We start from the raw sequence: 25,050 nt of genomic DNA, 5'->3' as shown, positions 1-25,050 counted from the left end.
AAAATATATATAGATCTTAAGTGCTAAAAATAGTATATCTTGAAACGCATTATCTAGACCGTCCATTTTCAAAATTTTCACGTGTTTATAGATCTGTTTGAATTGAACCATTTGAGTCTAAAATTTTATAACTAGATTCTCTCAGCATCCTAAGAATTTGCGACACCACAATTACATCGCATGAGAAAGTTTGGAAGTGTACCTTCCTTTGATGCTTTGAGGTTGCAACCTTATGCAAACCACACCCTTTTCAATGAGGGGGCTGAAAGCCAGCCAAATTTTCGTGTGAACAAGAAAGACGCTCCAATGAGGGATTGTACGCCTCTCTAATATTCCTAAATTTGCATTGTGTTTCTGTGTCACCACAAAGTGCAACTGATCTGACCAAGACCAGAAACAAGACCCCAGAAGACGAGGATCCGTGAAGATAAATCGACCTCTAGTGAATAAAAACCTCATCATGGGTCCTACATAGATGTGGCAAATTAACTTTAAAAAGAAAATACAAATGGAGAAACTTGTAATGCCACACGTCATGTTCTGCAATATGATAAAATGCACACAATGTGAGCCTCTTCCACACCATACACACCCAAACGAAGAATAAAAGTTCACATACAAAACAAATAATAACAGGATATAAAAGGTCTATGCACAACAATTTGGGACCATGAAATAATTAGAGAATAATTATAAAGCCACCAAGAAAATTAACAAGAAGGTTGGAAGGTAAAGCCATTATCAACTTAATAATGTAAAATAGCCATCAACATGTGAGTAGCTAGCAGCAGTAAATGAAGTCGACAAATTCTTATTACAGCATTAGCCATGGTTTGCCCATAAAAATTATAAGCTGCAGCCACACCTTAAAACAAGTAAAAGGCCTAAGGGATACACATTCTTTTGTTGTTGGTAATCTCCACTGCTCAAAACCTATCAAACTATGGTACATAAGATAATTAATTAATAATACGAAGGACAGATTTCAGACATTAACTCATCCTAAAACTGCTTGTGCACAAACAATACCTTGTTCCATGTAAAAGAAACTTCTGCCGCCTCCCACACCATTCGGTCCTTTCTACTTCAAGGTGAAGAAGCTTTATGCATTGGATTCAGAAGTCCCGCCTGGAGAATCAAATGCCACTGCAAACAAGCAGAAAACCATTAGAAAATAAAGAAACATAAAACCCCCAATAACACGATTACATTTGCGCCACTCAAGCACAGACATGTATTTCTCCTGCATATCCAACCATATAAAGAAAGTACCTGGACAAAACCTGCATAGATCATTCAAGTGGTCCAGAAACTTAAAATATTAAGTGATACCTGGACGAGCGATTTTTTTTAATATATTACCAGTTGCTTCTGCTGCGGCTGTTATTGATCTTCTTATAATATTATCATCATCATCCTCATTATTGTATTGTTGTTGTTGATGATGTTGTTAGTTTGAGTGAAAATGACCACCTTCGACAGGTACTACTCATTAGAGTTATCACTATACCAATCAGTTTCTGATTTGGTGAGGAGAGAGAGAGCGAGAGAGAGACCAGTCAGCTCAACAAACTAGTTCAACCACTAAAATAATAGGTTTAACAAGTAGCCCCCAACAGACACACATGCGCATGAAGGCACGCATGCACGCACATAGCAGTCTCATAATATTACTTTATGTGCGTGTGTATGCGTTCAACAAAAATGGGGGCTCATTTTTCCCCAATTGCGTCTACATGTCTACTTGTGACCAAAACTTGGGGTCAGACAAGCACCTATTTTTCCAAATGACATGCTATAGTAGAGAGAGAGAGAGAGAGAGAGAGAGAGAGACCAGTCAGCTCAACAAACTAGTTTGACCACTAAAATAATAGGTTTAACAAGTAGCCCCCAACAGATGCACATGCGCATGCAGGCACGCACGCACGCATGCACATAGCAGTCTCATAATATTACTTTATATTCGTGTGTATGTATTCAACAAAAATGGGGGCTCATTTTTCCCCAATTGCATCCACATGTCCACTTGTGACCAAAACTTGGGGTCAGACAAGCACACATGCTACAGTAGAAGCCTATTGTTTTATATAATCTCTTCCACACACATACAAAGATATGTGTGCATGTGGGCGTAAGAACACACATGCATGCACACTGTGTGTAAGTGCACAAACGCATGCACACACACGCAACACAGTGAGAACACAAGTCTACATATTGATGCCTCCTACAACAAGGCAATAGCCTCTTGCAAACCAAATTACGCAATAGTTTTGTTCCTTTTGCAGATAAAGGTGAACAAACCATATGTGAAGTCGCCAACAATATCCCAGCAATTCCTAATTTGAGAATTGGTATCACAAAAAATGCCTTTTCAAATCTCACTCACTAATTCCACCACACACACACACCCAAGCCCCTCTCAAGTGCTCAAAAAAATCTCTAGAGACACTGTTAAGATGCTATTCTTACCGAACCAATATTTCTAAACCCCCAAGGCACTTTTGCAATATTAACATCTGAGTGCATCTTATGGACATTACAACATGGGGGCGCATTGGTTACTTTCTATATCTAGAGGTAATACAAATATTTACAAGCCCAGCGAGTAATGGAGTATTTTAAATCAAAGAAAGAAAGTATTAACGCAGCAATGGATAATAGAAATTCCAAATTTCTAATAATCAAGCGTCAATGAGTAGGGTCTAAGCTGCATCTATATATCAATCAAATTTATTCAAGGCCCAAGAGCGTGATGTGCTTTAATGATCTTTCATGATCTTTCAAGGTCATGCCCCGAATTTGTAGCACCTAATAAATGAGGAAAAGTATATCTTCTTTTCCTTTTATAATTGAAGTCCAAATCAGCCCAGACCCAATTTAAGAGATACCCAGACCCAATTTAAGAGATACAAAGTTAGATAATCATGGTGGAAAATAATCCCAGGAAAGTAAACAATCTCTCTGGACCATTTACTAGCCTCAGTTGATGGACAAGGGACACAGACTAAACCTGGCAAGCCACCAAGTCTAGTCAGAACTCATGCAAGTCCTTAGTACAGCATGCTTAGTGTAGCAGTCATACATCCTCACTCCAAAGTCTAAAACTAAGATTCCGCTCGCGCTCAAAAAAATCTGTTCACAATTTAATTCCTATTCTATAGTTCTTGCAAATAACGACGATTCCATTCAATAATTTGTGCAACAATAGTGAGTCGATTCAATAACTCGAAAAAGAGCATAACTAGATAATTGTGAAGCTTATTTCAATAAATAAGTATCAGTGACAAAATTTAAATACAGATGCCATATAAAAAATTAAAAAATATTAAAACAAAAATTACAATGGAGTTAAAATACAAATTAGTGAGAGAGAATGATCGAAGTGAAGACACAGAGAACAGAGAAACAAAAAGTAGGATGGGGAGAGAAGATCTAGAAACTAAAAGAGACAAAGAGAGTAAGAGACAAAGAGAGAAGACTCGAATAGAAACTAAGAGGATAACAAAGTAATGTAAGGGATGGACAAGATAAGAGCCAATGAGGCTTGGAGTAAGGTGACCTGGAGAAAGGGCAAGAGAGGGAGAGAGCAAGACCAAGAGACTGAGAAAGAGGCTAGCTTGAGAGAGAGAGAAAGGGAAGAGGAGGGGGCGACAATTAAGGAGGGAGGACGAAAGAGAAAGCAAGAGGAATGACCCAAAGAAAGCCACCAAGACATACATCATTGCAAGAGAAATGTATTGTCATACATATTACAGGCATCCCATGCGTGGTTGCTTTGTGCCTGTATTCCAAAACTCAGCCTCACCCAAGTTTATTTGACTCACATAAAATTGTGAGTAAAAGAGAATCACTATGGAACTACATCAGCCAAGTTTAAGAGTACTCAATATGATGTGCAAACTAGACCAAATCAATACACTGAATGGAAATTTTCTTGTTTAACCAAGTCTACTTATATCGCACAAAGCCAAAGTCCAACACTGAGTCTTTGACTCTAAATGAAACATCAATTCCCAAAAAAAACAAAAAGAAAAGAAAAGAGAGATAAAAAAGAAAAAATGGAACTAGGATCCATACAAAAAAAGAAAAAGGAAATGTTTGATAGGGCTGAGAATTTACCTGGTTTGGATCCGAAAGGCGAGTTTCGGACCATGTCCAGATGCAGGTATGGAACCAAGATTTGGATCCGGATTCAAATTTTGGATCCGAATAGTAATTTGGATCGGATTTGGCTACAAGTGGATCCAATCTGGATCCGACCCAGTTATTAAAATATTATATTATTTTATATATACATATGCTATATAGTATTTTTTGTTATATATTATTTTTTGGATATAAAATAATTCTTTTGGATCTGATCAAGTCTTGATCCAAATCTGAATCCCATGCATACTTTTCGGGTCCAGACCAGATCTGGATCCCATGTATACTTTTTGAACCCGAAACCAGATCCGACAATAAAACTTGGTGGAAGAGCGATGAGGTTCAAAGGCCATTAGCGAAAAATGATCATGTTATAAATACTTGACAATGTGATAGAAATGACCAAAACTAAGAAGAATATAAAAAAGCTAAGAAAAATGTAAAACAAATAGTAACTAAGGCTAAACTTAATGCATATGATAATCTATAGAGTAAACTGGGAACAAGAAAAGGTGAAAAAGATGTTTTGAAATTTGGAAAAATGTGAGAGAAAAAGAATAGGGATGCATTAAGAGTAACGATCAAAGGGTCTTGATGAATGATGAGGAGGTTAACGAAAAGTGGAGAGTTTATTTTCAAAAATTATTAGATGACGAATACAATGGGAACATAGCAATAAAAGGAACCGTTAGCATAAATGAGGGCGGAGGTCATAGATACATTCGTAGGATTGGGATATTGGAAGTGAAAGAAGCTTCGAAAATGATGAAGATAGAAAAAGCTTTAGGACCAGATGGTATCCCGATAGACGTTTGAAAGTGCATGGGGAAGATTGGCATTGACTGGCCGACCACGTTGTTCAACAAAGTGCTGAGAACAAAGAAAGTGCCAAACAAAGGGAGGAAAAGTATTGTGGTGCCTATTTACAAGAACAAAGGAGATATACAAAATTGTGCAAACTTTCAAGGGATCAAACTTATGAGCCACACTATAAAGCTTTGGGAGAGAGCGATTGAGCAACGACTAAGGAATGAAACGAGTGTATCAGAAAACCAATTCGGTTTTATGCTAGAGAGGTTAACAACCGAGGCTATTTTCCTACTTAGACAACTGATTGAGAAGTTTAAAACAAAGGGAAAAGCCATACACTTTATTGATCTAGAGAAAGCTTATGATAGAGTATCTCAAGATTTGATTTGGTGGGTGTTAGAAAAGAAAGAAGTCGTCAGACACTACATACGATGGAGCACTAACTAGTGTATAAACAACTAGTGGAGAGACGAGTGAGTTTTCAATGACAATAGGTCTACATCAGGGGTCAGCATTGAGCCCATACCTCTTTGTCTTACTTATGGACGACTTAACTAGGCACCTACAAGATGAGTATTTTTTGATAACAAACCTACAAGATGAGTATTGTAGTGCATGTTGTTCGCAGATGACATAGTTTTAAATTTAATTGATAAAACCTAAAATGGCATCAACATAAAGTTAGAACTTTGGAGGGATGCTCTAGAATCTAAAGGTTTAAAATTAGCTCGACTAAGACTGAGTATATAAACACAAGTTTAGTAATAATAAGAGTAGAGACGAGGAAGTTATTAAAATTGATGGCCCAAAAATCCTAAAAAGAGCGCACTTTCGATATCTTGGGTCCATAATCCACGACAATGGAGACATTGGGGAAGATGTCGCACATGAAATTAGAGCTGGATGACCGAAGTGGAGATGTTCAACCGAAATTTTATGTGATCAATGCATATCGATGAAGCTGATGGGAAAGTTCTATAGGACAGTTGTGAGACCAGCTTTACACTCTATAGGGAAAATTTGGGTATCAAAAAACAATATACCCACAAAATGAGTGTAGCGGAGATGAGGATGTGGAGATGGATGAGTGGCAAGACAAAAGGGGCTAGAATTCAAAATGAATGCATTCAAGAAAATTTAGGTGTGGCATTAATAGGCGACAAGATGAGGGAGAGTAGACTTAGGTGGGTTGGCCACGTGTGGCACAGACCAAATACAGCACCTATTAGGGGGTGCAATTTAATACAAGTGGAAGGCTCAAAAAAGGCAAGGGTTAGGTCCAAAGGACATGGTTGGAAGTAGTGAGAAAACATATGAGGACTTTTGGCCTCATTAAGGGTATGGCCCTTAATAGAGCAGAATGACAGACCGAGATTCGTGTAGCCGACCCCAATTAGTTGGGAAAAAGCTTTGATGATGGTGATGATCCGAATCCCAGTGGGTCCGAACCCGATCGGACCCATTCTCAGCCCTAATGTCTAAGAAAATCCAAACATTCAATGAATTAAATGGCATCACCTATTCTCGTCCACCACGAAGCTGAACCACCAAGTTCCAAACATTACTCATCAATCAACAACAAAATGTTCCATACATTACTCTTAAACCACAGCATAATCCCTTGACGCCATTCCATCATATATCAAGATATTGTCACCCTTTGTGACATGTTGTCTCTCAAAACTCCATGGGAATGCTGCCTCCATTACGTATATAGCTCTATCACCTTCTGTCATGATCTAATACATCAATTGAGCTCCGTGGAGACCTCAGTAGCCTCCTCAATAGCCAGCCAACTCAAATCATATTTCTCGAATACCCAATCAACATCCTGAATTCTACCCACACATCGTTATCACTGATGTATTTCAAGTTGGCCACTATCAGTGCACTTTTCATAGACCATTAGATGTATAATGCACTGCATGTATACCTTTCTTTTTTGGTTTTAATTTATGCAGCAAATCTACATCTGATATAAATTTTCTTAAAATGGGTAAAGAATAAGCATTACAAATGTTGAAGTTCTAGAAAAACTACTATGTACCAACCAATTTACTAAAATGTACTCTAATAGCAATCACAACAGGACCCAAAAGTACTAGTAGCACCCTCACCCACATACCCCTCAGACCGCAGACGCCACCACCAACACAACCTATACAACTCATATCACAAAGAGAAAATGTAGTGTTTTTCTTAACTAGGACCTAATACATACATGTATTTCCATCCCTGAACGATCAAATCAATCCCTATATACTTATAAAAATAAACCATAAAGCTCTTAAAGACGAAGAGATGCTTGCCTGTTTAAGAATGTTCGGACAGGTAGAATTGGTCCTAAAACTACATAATGACTTCCATCACATTTTGAAATAATCAAAACAACAAAACATCACTCTTTTAGAAAAGAACTTCTGCTTAGAAACAAGCTGATTAAGAAAGCTTTCATTTAGAAAATTGAAATGATTCTTTAGAGTGCTTTGCTTTTTCATTCGCAAAAAGCCCTCTTCAATAATAGCTCTTACTAAAAGCAAATCCTTCACTCTCAGCCAATAGTTTGACCTTGCTACCACTGGCTTTGCTCTATGCTGGCCAGGTGGGGAACTCTTCTGGCTTTCTGCCTCTTAATACAGGGATATATGTATTTTCAGTGGAACTATTATTGGTCTCAAGTATTTCTGAGATACAAGGGAAGTGCTCAAATCCTCTCAGATTTGGTCAAAAATTCTTAAAAGTCTTACAAGAGACCCAAACATAAACAGCATCACAAACTTTTCTAGCACATCCTACTCCAAATTCAACGGCGAAACCCTTTTAACTTCCCCAATCTACTAAGAGCATATAAAGTCTTGGAACCACTCGAGATCACTTCAGGTCCCACAAGTGATTTACTCAGTAATGCCCCTTAATAGTAGAGTATCACCAGGTGCTTCATTAGCCTTACACTTGTCACTTCTCAGCAACCTTGTAGCCCATGGACGTCACCTATAAGTTCTTATAAGTACATAAAGGGAAGAGCAAGTCACCTAGCCTCCCTTAATATGCCCAAATTGTTTCTTTTGGAACCCGTTGGTGAACTCAACAGGGGAGGATGAATGCCTCCAATGAACAATTCAGATCACTATTTGTGGATTGAAATAACTAAATGAATTTCACATTATGAATCTCTAGTTTGAAGAATTAATAATCGCGACAATTCTATGAACGTACTCCCTTCCTTTCTTCTGATCTTTCTCCCTTAATTTTACACCTTTCACAAGACTTTTCTTCTCTTTATTATCTTTTTATTTTTTTGAGTCTTCAAATCTTTAAAATCATTGGATTGGATTAAAAATAGCACATCCCTAGCCATGCCCCTATATTACCCATAAACTAACGGAGTCCAAGTCAACAAGAGTTAGAAGATCCAACCTTTTGGTCAAGTCAAAATTAAGCATCAGTCAGTGGGATCAGCCCAAAACACTAGGAACCTTCCTCAATCCATCTAGACATTTCAAGGCTGTCAACTGCAGAGGAGCCGCTCCCTGCACCAGCCTGCAGGGCGCATGGGGTCGGGTCTTATGCACCATGCACCTCAATGTCGCCGCAATGCACATCACATCCAATGCGCACAGTGAATTTTAAAAATTCCAATAGATTATAAAACTAATAACAATACAAAAAATAGCATGAATACGTGATTTACATGATTGTAGACATTTGTTATTTGCATCTAATATAACTTCTACCTGAGTCGCTGATGGAGTTACCGAGAGGTTATCTATCTCTATTCTTTGATATAATTAGTACATTGGATAAAACTGATCTAATCCATTTATCAAATTCAATACAAAACAAGTATGTCAATATACTAAGCACTTAAGACAGCAAGCTTAGCAAATGATCTGATGGTTTAAACAAGTACAAACTCATCACACCATGTAGTATACGATACTGTATGGCTATACTGATGTTTTTCGAATTCACTTTTGAATTGGGAAAGATATCACAATGATTTAGAATTTGAAAAACGTCAGTATAGCCATATAGTATCTTCTCACAAGATTAACCAACTGGTCAAAAAAGAGTATGTTTCCATTCTTTTAAATGGAAAAAGAAGAAAATAAAGATTTTCGATATACGCAAAGTAGTAGCAAACATAGTAAAAAGATGCCCCTTCTGACCTTCCCTATTCTTTCCCAAAAGTTATCAAATCAAACACATGGACTTTCTCCATGTTACGAGTAGAAGCTCGATTTTTCCCCCAAAACCTTAATCAATCAAAATGCATGTAATATTAAGGGCCTAAATAATCCTATCTAATGCAAGACGGGTCATTGGCCCTCCACCACCGAGGGACAAGACTGCACAAACAATGATTTGCCCTGTGTTTAAAACCCCACCAATCCAGATTGGGAATTGCCAATCCATATCAGGAATCAGTCCACAACACACCAGTTCCCAGCCAAAACCAGGAATTGATCTAGTATGGGCCGACTCATCCAGTTCTATGATTGTATTTTTTATTAATTTTCCTTTTTAATTTTTTCCTGTTTTTTCTATTCACCAATTCTCACGCTAAAGAATCTGCCGTCTCGCCTATCTAGACATGTTTCCCAGACAACTGGTTCGCCTAGCCGATCCAGGTATTAAAACACTGGTTTGCCCATAAGAGCTCAATACACATGCATGCAAATCCACAACACCTAAGAGAAACCTAAAATGCAAACAAATCGACTCAAATATCAAATGGAAAACCATTGTCCAAGAACTATAGCAAGATTAACAACACCATTGTAAGCCTCATGAGAAACAAGAAACCTTACCATCATTCCCTTTCTTCACTTTTCCTTGTTGGTTATGATTTTCTTTTGTAGCTTGGTTTCCTGCTCTCTGCCCAACAAATAAAGCATTTTGACATCCAAAATTAAGTTCAGAAAATGAACTACAAAGATTAAAATAAAAAAAAAATTTAAAATCTAAAGATTACTCATTGAAAAAGGATCTGGATATTATTTTAAATCAAATGCCACAAAACGAGGTAACAAAAGGTTCATAACAAAACATGTGGAGAACAAATTATGAGCTCCATGACTGATGTTAAATAGATGATTAAACAATGAATAGTAGAGTACCACCCTCCAAGGCATTTCCACCCATTCTAGTTAAGGTGATGCCATGCGAATCAGTTTAGTACGGCTATTCAAGGGTCTTTCCACCCTTTCTACTTAAGTTGATGCCATGCAAGCATCGAAAGCTTTAAAAATTTAATCAAGGACTGCAGCCCAACAAAAGTTGATCACTTTGAAAAGTGTTCATTAGAGGCATTTTACAAGCTCCAACATCCCCAACCTCTTTTTTCTATATCTTTGGATGGGTAACATGCTAATGTTTCAATCCTGGAATGATCATTTTAAATAAAGTGAACTGGCAAAGAACACAAGGAATGAGCAAATCTTATTGGAAAGGATGAACATCGTCAATCAGCTCCAAACATAAGATATTAAACCAGGACAATACAGGTATGGTCAACGAATCAATCTCACGGATTGGATTTTCTAATTCTAATCAAGCTTCCAATTTCAATTTTTATGGGTTTTGATCTACTGAAATGAGTCTAAGAGGTTCTTGGAAGACATATACAACACTAACAAACCCACCAAAGCATTTCCCACCATGAGGGAAATGATGAATGACCCCCTACATGTGGTGATTTTGGGCCACGGAAACATATGATCCTTTGCTGCCTGTGGCAGTACAAGAAAGGCATCCTCTAGCCGCCACTCCTCAAAGTAGCAGCTAAAGCTGCCCGACAGGAGACTTCAGAGTATTATGGAAAACATATAGCATAGTTCAAAATAAAGAATAAGTGAAATAGGAACTAACATGAGATGGAAATAGCAATGAGGAAAGGAATCAGACTTGAGTCAAGCTGGTAGAGGCTGTGTTTTCATAGCACAACGTCTCAAGTTCCATTCCTATGTAACCTTCTCAAAAAAGAAAAAGCAAAGCGAAAAGGCATAAAAAATTATGTCATAAAGAAAAGAAAAAGAAATACTAGAAGACATAAAATCATTAACTGAGATTAATGAATATGGTGGCTCCATGAAATCAATAGGCCTTCTAGAATCTCTTCATCTATGATGGATCTCTAATTGCATCTCCAATAATAATTTGTTTGAAATCCCACTTGCTAGTTCCTCCTCACCTGGTCCAACCAGTCTGGCCCAGCCCGCCTTAAGCAAACCTGACCACTTTCTGGTTTCTCTGGAGTTGGACTCTTGCTTCCCAAGTACCCATTCCCGCATGTTCTCTAAATCTACCTCAGATCACAAGACCAGGGGTGGCAATCGGGTCAGGTCGACACTCCGACAACCCAAACCAGGTCTGGTCCAGGTCCATGTTTTGGACCTATGAGACGGGTCCAGGTCCAAATGCTTGGACCCAACCAGGGTTAGTTCTGAGCCCGATTCAACATGGACCCTAACAGGTGGGGTTGGGATCGACCCAAACCAACCAGACCATGTATAATATATATTATATAATATATATATTATAGAGTATATAAATTTTTAAAAAACAATTCTAGACCCAAGCATGGGTCCAAATGACTTGGACCCGACCCAAGTCCAAATTGGGCCAAGGTCCAAGTCACTTGGACTCGACCCGGGTCTGGATCGGGTCCGGTCCAAGTTAACCGAAACCCACGCAAGCCCATCCTTTCAAATATTAACTCCACCTCCACTGGTTCTAACCCTCTTAGGTTTGAACATGGTTAGAAGAGGTCGACTTCAAGTTCTGCAATCAAGGAATTCCTTTTGTCTTCGATTCGGCAGGTTACCACATGCAAAAGAAGCTACAACTCCGTAAACTAGCCATCAAATCTTGGACTCGTAACATCTACATTTTGATCAAGAACACTCTTCTATGATATCCAAAACCTTGACCCCCTGGAGCAATCTGGGCCCCTTGATGAGGATGCACTCTCCAACAGGATTGAGGCTCATAGCTCTTTAAAGACTCTTGTCAAGAAAGAGGACATCTATTGGTCACAAGGCTCTCGTTTTACATTGCTTTCTTTTGGTGATAGGAATATGGCCTTTTTCCACAAAATGGGTAGCTCTAGACATCGTGGAATCTTCATTCACAGCATCACTGTTGATAAAATGTCCTTTACAAAACCCCACCGCTTAGTCTAGGTGTTAGCATACGTCCGGAATCTTTCCTCGATCGAAAGTGGTCCACACTCTATCGTGTCGCATTTATCTTTTCTTATCCTCTCTCAAGCTCATGCTGATAACCTTGAGGTTCCCTTAACCTTAAAGGAGATTCGCAAGGCCATCCCTGATTTAGGAAATGATAGAAACCCCAGGACCAAATGGATTTCCAATCATTATTTTTTCTAGGTTCAAGGACACCCTTCCCCAGATGTCCTCGCTTTTTTCAGTGAGTTCTACCACCGCGCCACTACCAATAAGAGTGAGAAGTCTACCTTCATTGCCCTCATTCCCAAAATTGAGGGCACTAGTGATATCAAGGACTTTAGGCCGATTAGTCTCCTCAACTCCTCCTTTAAGCTCTTTAATCCTTACTAATGTCCTGGCTTCAAGGCTAAAATTGGTCCTTGGCCACATTATTTCTCCCAACAAGAGTGGCTTTATCCATAATTGCCAAATCCCTGATGAGGCTCTAGTGGCCCACGAGGTTATTCTTTCACGTCACCTCTCCAAAACACTGGGTTCAATTGTAAAATTTGATTGGGAAAAAGCCTATGATCATGTTGACTAGTGTGTTCTTGACCAGGTCATTTGCCCATGGGTTTCGTTGCTTGGTGGGAGGGGTTGGATCCATGGATGTGTCTCTTCTGCCTTTCTTTTTGTTCTAGTCAATGGTTTACCTAAATGCTAATTTCATTCCTCCAAGAGGCCTCCACCAAGGAGATCCAATCTCCTCCTTCCTTTTCACCGTTGTAGCTTAAGTCTATAGCAATAATCTAAAAAACAGTCCGCCCAGTGCCTAGGCACCCAAGACACCTCTAATCGCATGCCTAGACTTGGGCACCCCATTCTAGGCGACTATACCTGTGCAGCGCCTAGAGACGTGGGCCTTTGTCAATTTTTAAAGATGCCCAAAAGGGAAAATGGGTAATTTTGACCCCAAAAAGGTTTAAATAAGTTATGGGAGTTATTTTCAACCCCCAAAGTTAAAAGAACACTTCCATAAGCCCTCAACCTCTTAGTTATACCTATTTCTGATAATCAAAAGTATTTTTAGTGCTTTGAAGAAGCTTCCTAAACTTTTCTTTTCTCATTGGAATTATTTTCTCATATGGAGAGTTGGAGACTATTACTAATGCATAGCATATTAGACTTTTAATTTTTTTTTAAATTTAGTATGGTTTGAATTTTGAAAGCTTTTTTTTTTGAGAAAGTTAACTTTTATAGAGTATAAGAAAGTACAGAGAAGAGAGGAGGATGCGGTCCACAGGCGAAGAGCTAAACATAACCGTTATGAAAAGGGGGATGAGAGAGAGAAGAATCCAAAAACATCTTTTTAAAGGTTATAGTGATTAATACGAAGCAACAGGCAAAAAGATGTCGATCCCAAAAATTAAGGGCCAACTAGCAAGGGCGTCTACTGCCTGATTTCCTTCCCTCCAAATATGCCTCCATGAGAAGTGCATATCCCTGCAAATGTAGTGAATCTTGTCAAAAATATGTGCAAGGTTCCATGGGGGGGGAGAAGATTTAGAGGCCCAAGTAATGACATTCTTAAGTGTCTCCTTCAATAATGAGACACTCCGAGTGAAATGGAAAGGAAAATTTTAGGCCTTCAAGAAGGTTGTTGCCTCTGACTCCGTGAACTCTGAATGACCGACGAATTTGGATAGGGAGGATAGAGTGGTACCAATGCTATCCCTGAGGATTGCTCCAATCCCGACAGATCCGAGGTTCCCTAGGAAGCAGCCATCAAAATTGAATTTGTGATGGCCTGGCTCTGGTGGTCTCCAACAAAAGCTTCTGGATATTCCAATACTCCTATGCTGTAAAGTTTGAACAAGTTTATTCTCAACATGTGGTATCTGGTATGTCATATGTTTGTATATAAACAAGTATGTTACAATATTTTCAAATGCACTAAATCAAACACAAATATTATGTCTATTTGGATATAACGTATATGTATTTATCTAAAGAATTTGTACTACAGGGTGCTGGGCGCCAGGCCGGCTGCCTAGCGTTTTTTGAAACCATGATCTACAATAGGTCCCTTTCGAGACTTTATAATAGGGGCCGTTCGTTGGGTTTCCATGTTTCCAGTTCTAGCAATTCTGTCTTCAAGCTCCAGTATGCAGGTGACACCCTTGTGCTTTGCAATGCTACTCCAAAAGAAGTGGACACTCTTTGGATTTTCCTTAGATGCTTTGAGATTAATACTGGAATGCCAAGCCATATGGCGAAATCCAAATTTATGGAGATTCATGTTTCTTCATATGATCTCTCTGCCCTTGCTTCTAGACAGGGTTATGCTATGGAATCCTTGCTGACCAAAAACCTTGGTCTACCCCTTTGCGCAGGTAAATCCTCAACATCTCTCTAGCACCCTTGTCATTGATAACTTCCATAGAAAACTCGATCTATGGCAGGGTCGTTTCCTTTCTCTGGGTGGTTGTATTACTCTAATCAAGACCAACTTGTCTAACCTACCCATTTACTATATGCCTCTTCCTTACGCCTAAAAGTCTTGTCAGATCCTTAGAAACAATCATGAAAGACGTTTGTGACCAGGTGTTAAACAACATAAGAAGATCGATCTTGTAGCTTGGGAAGAGGTCTGCACCCCAAAGCACCAAGGTGGTCTAGGTATTAATCATAGTTTTAAAAAGCAGACCGCTCAGTGTGTAGACAGCCGCTTAGGCCTAAGAGGCCAAACTAGGCGAATGTCCTTGGCCGCCCGCCTAGGCGGCTGCCCAAGGCCTACGCCCGACCTAGAGGCAGAAATGCGGCTCCTTGAGGGTATTTTTTGGTCATTTTTTGTAATACTAAAGGGGCAAAATTGTAGGTTCTAAGTTTCATTTAAAACCTAAAACCCATTAGAGGCTATTTTAGAAAGAGAAAACCCAAAAAAAAAAAAAACTTTCTATGAGGCCGCTCAGGTTCTGGGCGCCCGCCTAGGTGCTGGGTGGCCTGGACCCCCCCTGACTGCTTAGGTGCTGCCTAGCGCTTTTTGAAACACTGGTGCTAATAACCTGAAATGCATGAACCTTGCTCTACTGAAATGCATGAACCTTGCTCTACTGAAAGGCATGAACATCGCTCTACTTGGAAAACGATGGTGGTGTCATGCCATCAATGCAAACTCACTCAAGAGAAACATTGTGATGCAGAAACATTCCCCAAACCCCCAATCCTAGTTCTCCCAAAGGAGAGTCACTTCCAGGTTTCGATAGAAGCCTATGTCTCTGCCAAGTCTTTTCTCTCTGCCATTGGGCTCAAGGTGAACTGTGTTAGTAAAGTCTCCTTTTACTCCGATCTCTAGATTGGGGATCGTCCCCTCAAGGAGAGGTGGCCACATCTTTTCTCTAATTCCAACATGCCTTCCACCTACTTAGCACAATTCTTTGATTCCACAACCCACCTTTGTTGTGCAACCACACTATTAGGTGACCCTTACTGACTCATCACTCCACCACCAAGGTCCCTTATCGGAGTTTCTATTCCCTCTAGATTCTCCTAAAACTTCTTTTGCCACTTTCTTGATACAGTCAGCCATCTCATTCCATATTATATTGACATCATCATGTTCAAAGTTCCATTTTCCTTCTTCAACTAATTTATCCCTAAATAAGTCTATGTTCTCATTTTTTAAATTACACCACCTAGTTCTTGGGCACCCATTACTTTCACCCCTTCTCTGCCATGTCTTTATGCAGACGTCCATAACTACGAGCCTATGTTGGGTAGTCAAACTCTCTCAAGGGATAACCTTGCAGTCTTTACATGATGGTCGATCTACCTTCTTAACTAGGAAGGTAGATCACCCCAGGTTTTTTGACTTGCTTACTATCTACAATTGAAATCTTACCATTGAACATCTTCAAAAGAGAGGATTCCCCCTAGCCAATCGTTGTTGTCTTTGCTGGGAGGCCAAGGAAACTCATAGCCATCTATTGCTGCATTGTACAGTTGTGGAACCCATTTGGGCTTCTAACCATAAGCTCTTCAATAGGAATGGGTGACACCTTTTTCCACATAACAGCTTTTCTTGGCCTTTTACAAAACTCCCTATATTGAGGCCAGTCGTTTCCTCTAGAAGGTTGTAGTCTTGGCCGCCTTTTGGAATATGTAGACGCTGAGGAAATCTAGAATTTTCCAAGGTATCCAAAAGCCTAGTTCTTGCACCCCCGATCAAATTCACAATACTACTATCTTTTGTGCTTTTTTAAATGACAAGTCTCACCGGCACTTTTCGAGGATGATTTCTTAATCGATTAGGAAAATATAATCATGCACAGATCAACTAGGAGCCTCGATCTTCTTCTCCCCTTGGATGGTGATTCCATCAAACTCAATTTTGACAGATGCTCCTTCGGTAATCCAGGATCCTGTGGCTTTGGGGAGGTTTTCAGGGATGCGAATGCCAATATTTTGCCATCTTTTTCAAGTTCTCTTTGCTATGGTAACTCCACCTAAGTCGATACAAAAGCATTCTTGGTAGGTCTATTAAGGTCCAACCAATCCTAGGGTACCTTATCGTGGAACGCGATTCTAAGAACGTGAAATCGAGGGCCCAAAGGCTGTCCGAGCACCCTTGGAATCTTTCTCATACCTTTGACAGGTTTTCTATATTTGCAAGTCTCTTCAAGTAGACTTTCATCATATCTAGCGACAGGCCAATATGGTGGCAGATGCTCTAGCTACAGAGAGCGATACTGTTAGTATTTTCCCACACTTCAGAAAGGCCCGGCCACCACCACCTTAGTTTGTTTGGATGCTAACATCAATTTTCTGTTTGGGGTCTATCACTATGCTTCTTTGGATGCTAACATCAATTTTCCGTTTGGGGTCTATCACTTTGCTTTTTTGGATGCTAACATCAATTTTCTTTTCGGGGTCTATCACTTTGCTCTCTCTCTCTCTCTCTCTCTCTCTCTCTCTCTCTCTCAACCGATGCCTAGTGTCGCCTAGACTCTCCATATACGCTCATGTCGAATGTTGACACTTTCAGACACAGGCGCGAACAAGACCATATGGTCGCCTGACATCATCATTTCCAGTATGGTGTCGAGACTTTAACTTGAAGTGCCCTGCAATTTTTGAAATATAATTTTAGATCCCCACATGGTAGCACTCACTTTTTTCTTTTGGCAAGTACATGGTTCTTCATGGCTTGCAAAATTTCTCTCCCCCTCCCCCTTCTTTTTTCACTGGTCTTTAGCAATAAAAAGGTACACCAAGCTCACAGTGGGAATCGAACCCTCTCCTATTGTTCCACACCATTACATGCCACCACATCACCATTAGTTGTTGAATGTTAAGGGGCAAATTAAATTGTATATACTTAATCCAATATTTTATTAGTTGTAAAAGATATGGTCATAATGGGATTCAAACTCTCACCACCTTGCACTGAAACACTCTACCACCTCTCCAAGCGTTTAATTTAATATTATAAAATGGAATACTACATTAGATAAAGTTTGGATTATAAAAATTAATGTACAGATGTGTCTTGTCATATTGGGCTTTTTAGACCAGTGAACTAGACACTTGACACACGTGTACAGACCAACAGAGTCTCGGCCCCCATGTAACCTCCCTCATTCTCCCTCTTTCACACCCCACAGATCTCTCTCTTTTCCTCGTCATTCCCTTCCTTATCCTTCTTTCTCCCCCTCGCTCTCTGCATACATCATCTCTACTCAATCCCTCTCTCTCTCTCTCTCTCTCTCTCTCTCTATATATATATATATATATATATATATACTTTCAGTCTCACTTCTCTCTAGCTCTCTCACAGTGCTTCTAACTCCCCGCCATCCTTTTCTTCTCTTTCTTTATAACCTATTTTGTCTCCCATCACTACTACTCCTACCTTTCTTATTCTTATTTTCTCTCTCCATCAGCATCCGCTCAATATTTTCTAAGTTGTGAGCACCTAGTTTGTAGGCTGTCACGCCCTGTGCGCTGAGCACTCGATGTGTGGGTTGTCGCGTACCTAATGTTGATATATTTAGGTTTTGAGCACCTGGCTTGTGGTACGCCAAACAATTTTTATATTCAATTTGTTCGGTCCATTTTTCTGTTTTCTTTTGTATAGAGAACCCAGCATGTGGGATGCCTCAGCCTCAAGCCTTGTGAGGATTTTGCATATCTTTTACATATATATATAATGTGAATTTCTTCCAAAAAAAAAAAAGAGAAAATGAATTGAGGAAATGAAGAAGGTGCAACGGCAGAGAAAATAACATAAAAAGGACAGAGAAACTCAGAGCATCACTACATGACTAGCTGCTATTCAAACAAGGAGAACCATATTTTCAGTAAATACTCTTTCTGGTACTAAATAATCAAAATATCTGATTTTATTCATGTGTACAGCTCTGCCAGACAAAACACAAGTGACACACAAACGTGCATATATATTGGGTAGAGCATTTTTTGGATGAGAATACACTCAATGAGCAATCAATATACATAAATATGGAAGCCACTACACAACGCCTATGGGCAAAAATGTACAGTGTTTTCACCTATAGGCTCGGTGCCGTCCAATTTTTTAGGATGGCATGGATTAAAAGACCGTAACGGACCTAATATGTCCCTTGCGGGACTTACTATGTCCGTTGTGGTACCGCAACGGACATACTAGGTCTGTTGCGGTCTTTTTTCACGCAAAAAAACACAGGCAACTGCCACGGCTCCCGATGATCCGTGGAGGTTTTTAAGGCAAAACCGCCACAAGATGAACACTATTTAATTTCACCTATATGCGTTTTTTAAAGTTTTCCATATATCTATATATATCAATCATAACTTCCAAGTAAAATTTAACATCAAATTCTTTACCAAGGAAAAAACACATAAAGGCAAACTGTTAAATGAAAACTTTACTTACCCTGCCCTGGAGATTTTTCAATGTAGATATAAGCAATTTGTCTCCAATCACCAATCTCAACTTCTTTATAAGCTCTTCTCGAGTTATTTTCTTTGTCTGACACAAATCCGACCAAAGTGCAAACAAATGTAATTGCATAATGATGTTGGCTTTTGCAATAAATTGAATTCTTGTATATTATACAACAATTAATAAACACTTTACCTTGAAATCAGTATAGTAGCGATCTAACAAATCTTTGTCGACAGGAGATATGTTTTTCTCAATAGCAGCAAATAACACGGGAAAAGGCATCCACGCTGAAGTTGGCATTTTCACAGTTTTTGGGACATTTTCCTGTAACTTTTCCTCAGATCCCTTAAGTATATCTGATTTCTGCCCATCCCTTGCCTAAACAGAATAAAAGGTTACATAGAAGGACGACATCTTCTCTCAAACTCATTAGATACATCTAAGAACGTTGAAAATAAAACAAGTCAGATACTGCCCATAACCAAAGGAAGTATGCCTGGGGAATACCCATACATGATCATGAGCCTTCAAAGGCAAGTACTTTTAGCTAAACTCTCTAATATCCTTGGTTTTAGATCCATGAAACAATCACCAATCTAAATCAAGAAAACAAATTGCCTTACCAAATCAACTGAAGATGCTTCATGCTTCAATTGGCTGTCACGCAAGGGAACTCTAGGCACACCAACTGGGCTCCAAGTTCCTTTCAGTCCACCCCAGTACTCTGTGAAAACATTACCAAGAAACCAGGACAGCAATATCACAATTTTTAGAGATGTTGTCCCCAGAAATAAATACTTTTAGGGCGTGTTTGATAACAGGAAGTTCGGGGGAGGAAGAAGGAACTTCCCCATTACTGTACAAGTTTCATGTTTGATGCACGGAAGTTATACAGTAAAGAAGTTCACCCTAGAACTTCCTTACTTTCTTGTGCTTAAGAAAAAAGGTTCCCTCTAAAATGATGGAACTTAAAATAGGAACTTGGTTCTCAAAGACGGCTTCTTCCTCAAACACTTATATTTATATTTATATTTATATTTATATTTATATTTATATTTATATTTGTATTTGTATTATATTACATTTTATATATGTATTATATAATACACATATATTAATAAAATAAATATAAAATACACTATAGTATATAATATTATATTATATATTATGTTATGTTATATATAATATACTTATTTAAATTATTATTATATATTTGCATCCTATATAATATATTTAATACATATAAATTAGATATAATATTTTCATGTAATACAATATATATTTTATATTTTATTGTATACTATATAATATATTTTATTTATATAATAGATATTTACAATATTATATATAATACAAATATATATTAATAGAATAAATATAAAATACACTATGTTATATATTACATTATGTTATATATATTATGTATTTATATATATTAATATAATAAATATAAAATACACCATGTTATATAACATATATAATATGTTTACGCAATATAATATATTTTATTATATATTATATATTTATTTTAATATAATATATCTCATATATATTTGTATTATATATAATATATTTTATTATATATTATATAATAAAATACACTTTATATATAATATATTATATTATTTTATATATTTTATATTTGAATTATTAATATACAATATATTTAATATACATTGGTATTATATATAATATATTTATGGAATATAATATACTTGTATAATATATGTCTAATATATTATAAAATAAAATATAAAATACACTTAATATATATTTTTACTAGATATAGTATCTATATTTATGTAATATAATGTAATATAATTTACTTTATTATATATTATATACTCTATAATAAAATAAATATGAAATACACTATATTATATATTATATTATGTTATATATTTTATATTTAAGTTATTAATATATAATATATTTAATATATATTTGTATTATATATAATAGATTTATGTAATATAATATATATTTTTATTATATAATATACAATATTTGTTTTATATAACATATTACATATATATGTAATATAATATATTTTATTTATGTAATCAATACTTACAATACATTATATAATAAAATATATTATATAATTACTATATAATAAAATATATAAACAATATAAAAATCATATTTAAATCATATTTAAATCATATTTAATATATAATATTTTAAAAATATTTAAATAAACATGACTTTATATGCCAAGGTTGCCAAACACAGTACCTAGAACTTCTTTAACATTCCAACAGGTTATCAAACATACACTGAGAACTTCCTTAAATAACTTCTTTCTTCCCAGCAACGAGAACTTCCAATTTCCAAGGGACATTTACCTTCTAGTTATCAAACAGGCCCTTAGTGCAACTGCAACAGTACACAACAAATTACCTTGTATATTTGGAGGCACCTTGAAACTGACGACATACTCTGGATATATGTGCGTGTTCATGTGCGTGCTCCATATTATATAATGCTTCGGGTTCTGAAGATCATCTACGCCACTATCAAACTTTTCACTGCTAGGATGGAATTGTTCAGCGCCTGGCTGGACTTGTTCCATGTTACCCATTATTATTCGGCACAACACCATATGTTGCACACCATTTTCGTCAACATCACAATAGTTTGCACTGTAAGTAGGCAAGTGACAGTGCAAAGGCGTTACACTTCAACAAATAAACTAGCCATGTGACATGACAAATAGAATATCAAAACAAAGTACAAATGGGGGAGTATAAAACCATCCAGAGGGAATATGGAAAACCATAGGCCATTGGGCTCATGATTGGCTGATGAAATGATGGATGGTGATGAAGAGAAAGTGATCAAGACCAAGACATCCTATGGTGAGTCCCACTCTCACTCAATTACTGCCCATCATTTCTTGAGATGACCATGATCCCAATGTATAACAGTTTGTGCCTAGCATATTCGAATATATACTTTCTCCAGACAAATAAGCATGAATTACAATTATCATTACAACCATTTATTCTTCATTTATACAATCTCGATCAAAAAATCAATGCAGAAGAGATGAACCAAAAACAATTGGTGCACACCTGATGTAAGAGCAGTCCTCAGGGGAGAGATAGATGCCAATGCCATAAGCAACTCCATTCCTGGGCTTCCCGCTTTGCCCAAACCCAAATCCATGGAGCATGATCCCAGAAACACCCAGCTTAAACGAACCATGCCATGCTTGCCGGACATTTGCATTGCCACGATAGCTCTTTGTGATCTCAATTTGCTTCTGAAAAGATTGCAACCTAGCCTGCACAGAGCTACTCGTCGGTGAATTACAGTAAATCCCCACTATATTGCTTGCAGTCAAGAACATACCGAACCCAGCAACGAACATATTCTGGACCATGTCATAGTCATTGCAGCCTCTGTCCAAACGAACAAGCTTTTCGTGGCCCAACCCACAATCCATTGGCATCACGTTCTGGATTCCCGAGACGGGTAACCTTGATTCTTCATATCCAAGAGGGGGGCTTGCCCCGTTTTCTCTAATGATCTCCCTAGAACCTGAAGATCGGTTACTGCTGTTCTGGATTCCAGAGATAGGCGACTTTGATTCTCCATATCCAATAGGTGGGATTGCCCCATTTTCAGCGATAACTTCTTTGGCATCAGCTGATGGGTTTCTGGTAGTGCTAGTGTCTTGCTCAAGTTCGCTGCGCTCATTAGATGGGAGACTCTTCTGTGCTTTAATTGCCTTCACATGTGAAATAGAGACCTCACCCCAGTCTTCTGGTTTCGAGCTATCGGCCCCACTGATCCCAATCTCAACTTTAACCTCAATTCCCCGATTCTCATTCATAGCACCATGTCTATTCTTCTCGCCACTGGTGCCATTGCAAACCAAGCAAGCGGGTAGAACAGAACCATCAAAAAAGAGTTTGGGGAAGAAGCATTTGTCAAATTCATCAATCCAAGCAACCGATTGTTGAACCCCAGATTCCAAATTGATTCGAACCATGTGAAGAAAGTCCACCAAGTAAAGGCATCCATCAAGAATCACTTCAATCGCAGAGTTTCTAACTTTGAAGGCCTCAATCAGCAAATTAGCGGCAAATTTAGGGAAGTCAATCCAGTCACCATATGACAAATACATCAAGCGCCTGGGCAATCCACTCTTTAGGAAATTTTCATAGTTATTGACAATGGATTTTACAGAAGAGCACCGCAATCCATGGATGCAACTGTTAAATGATTCTCTTTCGCATGGTTTGCCATAAATTCCCTTAGATTTGGAGCGAGACAGTTGGCTTCGAGCTGAACCAGAGAAGTATGCAGCATAACGAGCTGCACGTTTTCGCCTCAAAGCCACAGGCCCCCCATCGAGGGACACATTGGTGTTGGTTTTCTCCATAACCAACTGTACAGAGAAGCTAAGTATCCAATATTTACAGTGATTTACAACTCTCCGATGGAGAATAGGTGATAACCAAGCCTGTTTGTATAAGAAAAAAAGGAAGGCCTCTAAAACAAATACCCACAGAACAATGATTCAAACAATAGACGATGATAAAGTAGGAGAGATCTACACACTGTGACATCATATTTTCTCCAAACCAATCACCCTGTAACATCAAATGCAATAAGCCCAAAAAAGATGCAAAATTTATCCCAGCAGAAACCCTAGATTTCAAACTATGATCCTACCCATAGACATGCAAATGAAAAAAGGTACCACTTTCACAAAACAAATGGCCAAACATTGATCATTTCAGGTGCTAATTCTTCATCCGACATCTAGCTACTTCAGCAAATGTAAAACCCCGAGTTTTTCTTCTTTTTGATTCCTTGGGGAGTTTTCATTCGAAAAAGGCCCCAGTTTTCCATGAAACAAACCAACCAAATCCTAATCATCCAAAGTCAAAAGAAGAAACCTGACTTCTTGTACAACAAAAAAACCAGACCCGAATCATTTACAGTCAAATGAAACTCCTAATCCTAACCACTTTCAATGAAACAAAAAACCTACCAGAACCCGTCATTTCCAGTTAAAATTCAAAAAAAATAAAAAAAGATAGAAACAAAGAAAATCTGCATGCAGCAAAAAAAAAAATCGGTTTCATTCAAATAGAAAAACAACACAACAAATACAGAGCTGAAACCCCAGAAGCTAGAATTATCAGATTCAAAAGCCATTAAGGAAGTAAAATCTGATGATAATGTAGAATGAAAGGATCAAGAGATATAAAATACGAAAAAAGTTGCAGTTTTTCCACGGATCTTGAAGAAGAAGAGAGGGTTTAAGTCTACCTTCACAAAGACATGAAGACGAAGGGAGGTCTCCTTAGGGACAGTGCCGATAGAGACCTGGAACTCTCTCTCGCCTAATTTGCCCGCAATCGAACATAAAGCAGAGAGAGAATCGAAAAACAAAAATTTGGACACTTGGAAGAGAGAAAGAGAAGAAACTTGAGAGAGAATCAAGGAAAATTAAGAAAAAAATTGGGAATATAAATAGGCGGTCCAAAACTAATAAAAGAAAATTATGGGGGACAGAAGTGAGGGTGAAAGAAAAATAAAAATTGGGAAATTTATGCTACGTCTCTATAGTATTTAAAAGGGAGTAAATAACGTAAAACAACTATTTTTTGGAATTAAAAATTAATCCCAATGCTTTCATATATTTCAAAGTTTTTAAAAAAAAATTATCCAAAATAACCTTAGTTCAGTATTGTGCCGGTCTAAAATTTTATTTTTTATTTTTGGAGAAGAATGTTTGGCCCGAAATTTTTTTTGAAAAGCTCTTTTTAGCTTACTAGATCCACTTCTTTATAATAATTTTAGCTCGACATTCCAAGCGTTGGATCAACCTTTGGTTTGGTTTTTATCTATTGCTGGTATGGCGCTTGGAGTATCCGATCACCTTATTAAAGAAGTCGCGGTCTTGCTCCTTAAGTGCTTACCGATATTATTATAGGAAAGTCTATTAGATACTTC

The 25,050-nt window shown here is 37.8% G+C and overlaps 1 protein-coding gene across 3 annotated transcripts; it reads right to left on the bottom strand.

Annotated features, from left to right (window-relative positions):
* Nucleotides 1-722: 722 nt before the first annotated feature.
* LOC18439208 (inactive poly [ADP-ribose] polymerase RCD1) lies at nt 723-24,465 on the bottom strand. 3 transcript variants are annotated; one of them, XR_966837.3, is made up of 9 exons: nt 24,364-24,465; nt 22,152-23,548; nt 21,478-21,719; nt 19,698-19,798; nt 19,267-19,452; nt 19,063-19,158; nt 9,771-9,837; nt 1,030-1,146; nt 723-941 (listed from the first exon to the last, which is right to left on the bottom strand). XR_966837.3 is itself a non-coding variant. In XM_011626941.3 (8 exons), exons 2-8 carry the CDS (start codon nt 23,465-23,467, stop codon nt 1,103-1,105), a joined length of 2,052 nt encoding a protein of 683 aa, XP_011625243.1. In that variant the 5' UTR covers nt 23,468-23,548; nt 24,364-24,465; the 3' UTR covers nt 723-1,102. The 3 variants fall into 3 exon arrangements, 1 of the variants encoding a protein (XP_011625243.1); XR_966838.3 differs by having other exon boundaries at nt 723-933; XM_011626941.3 differs by having other exon boundaries at nt 723-1,146.
* Between the last annotated feature and the right edge of the window lie 585 nt (nt 24,466-25,050).

This window comes from Amborella trichopoda, chromosome 4, assembly GCF_054954075.1.
Source record: "Amborella trichopoda isolate Santa Cruz 75 chromosome 4, AtrichopodaSantaCruz75HAP2 v2.0, whole genome shotgun sequence".
NCBI classification, from domain to species: Eukaryota; Viridiplantae; Streptophyta; class Magnoliopsida; order Amborellales; family Amborellaceae; genus Amborella; species Amborella trichopoda.
The sequence above is the reverse complement of the archived record's forward strand: the minus strand, read 5'-3'. Positions and strand labels throughout refer to the sequence as shown.

Coding starts and splice junctions, on each gene's coding strand:
- LOC18439208 (XM_011626941.3), bottom strand. CDS start 23,467: ATGGAGAAAACCAACACCAATGTGTCCCTCGATGGGGGGCCTGTGGCT. Junction 19,159..19,266: donor GCTACTATACTGATTTCAAG/GTAAAGTGTTTA, acceptor GATTTGTGTCAG/ACAAAGAAAATAACTCGAGA. Junction 9,838..19,062: donor TGAAAAATCTCCAGGGCAGG/GTAAGTAAAGTT, acceptor TTTGTTGGGCAG/AGAGCAGGAAACCAAGCTAC.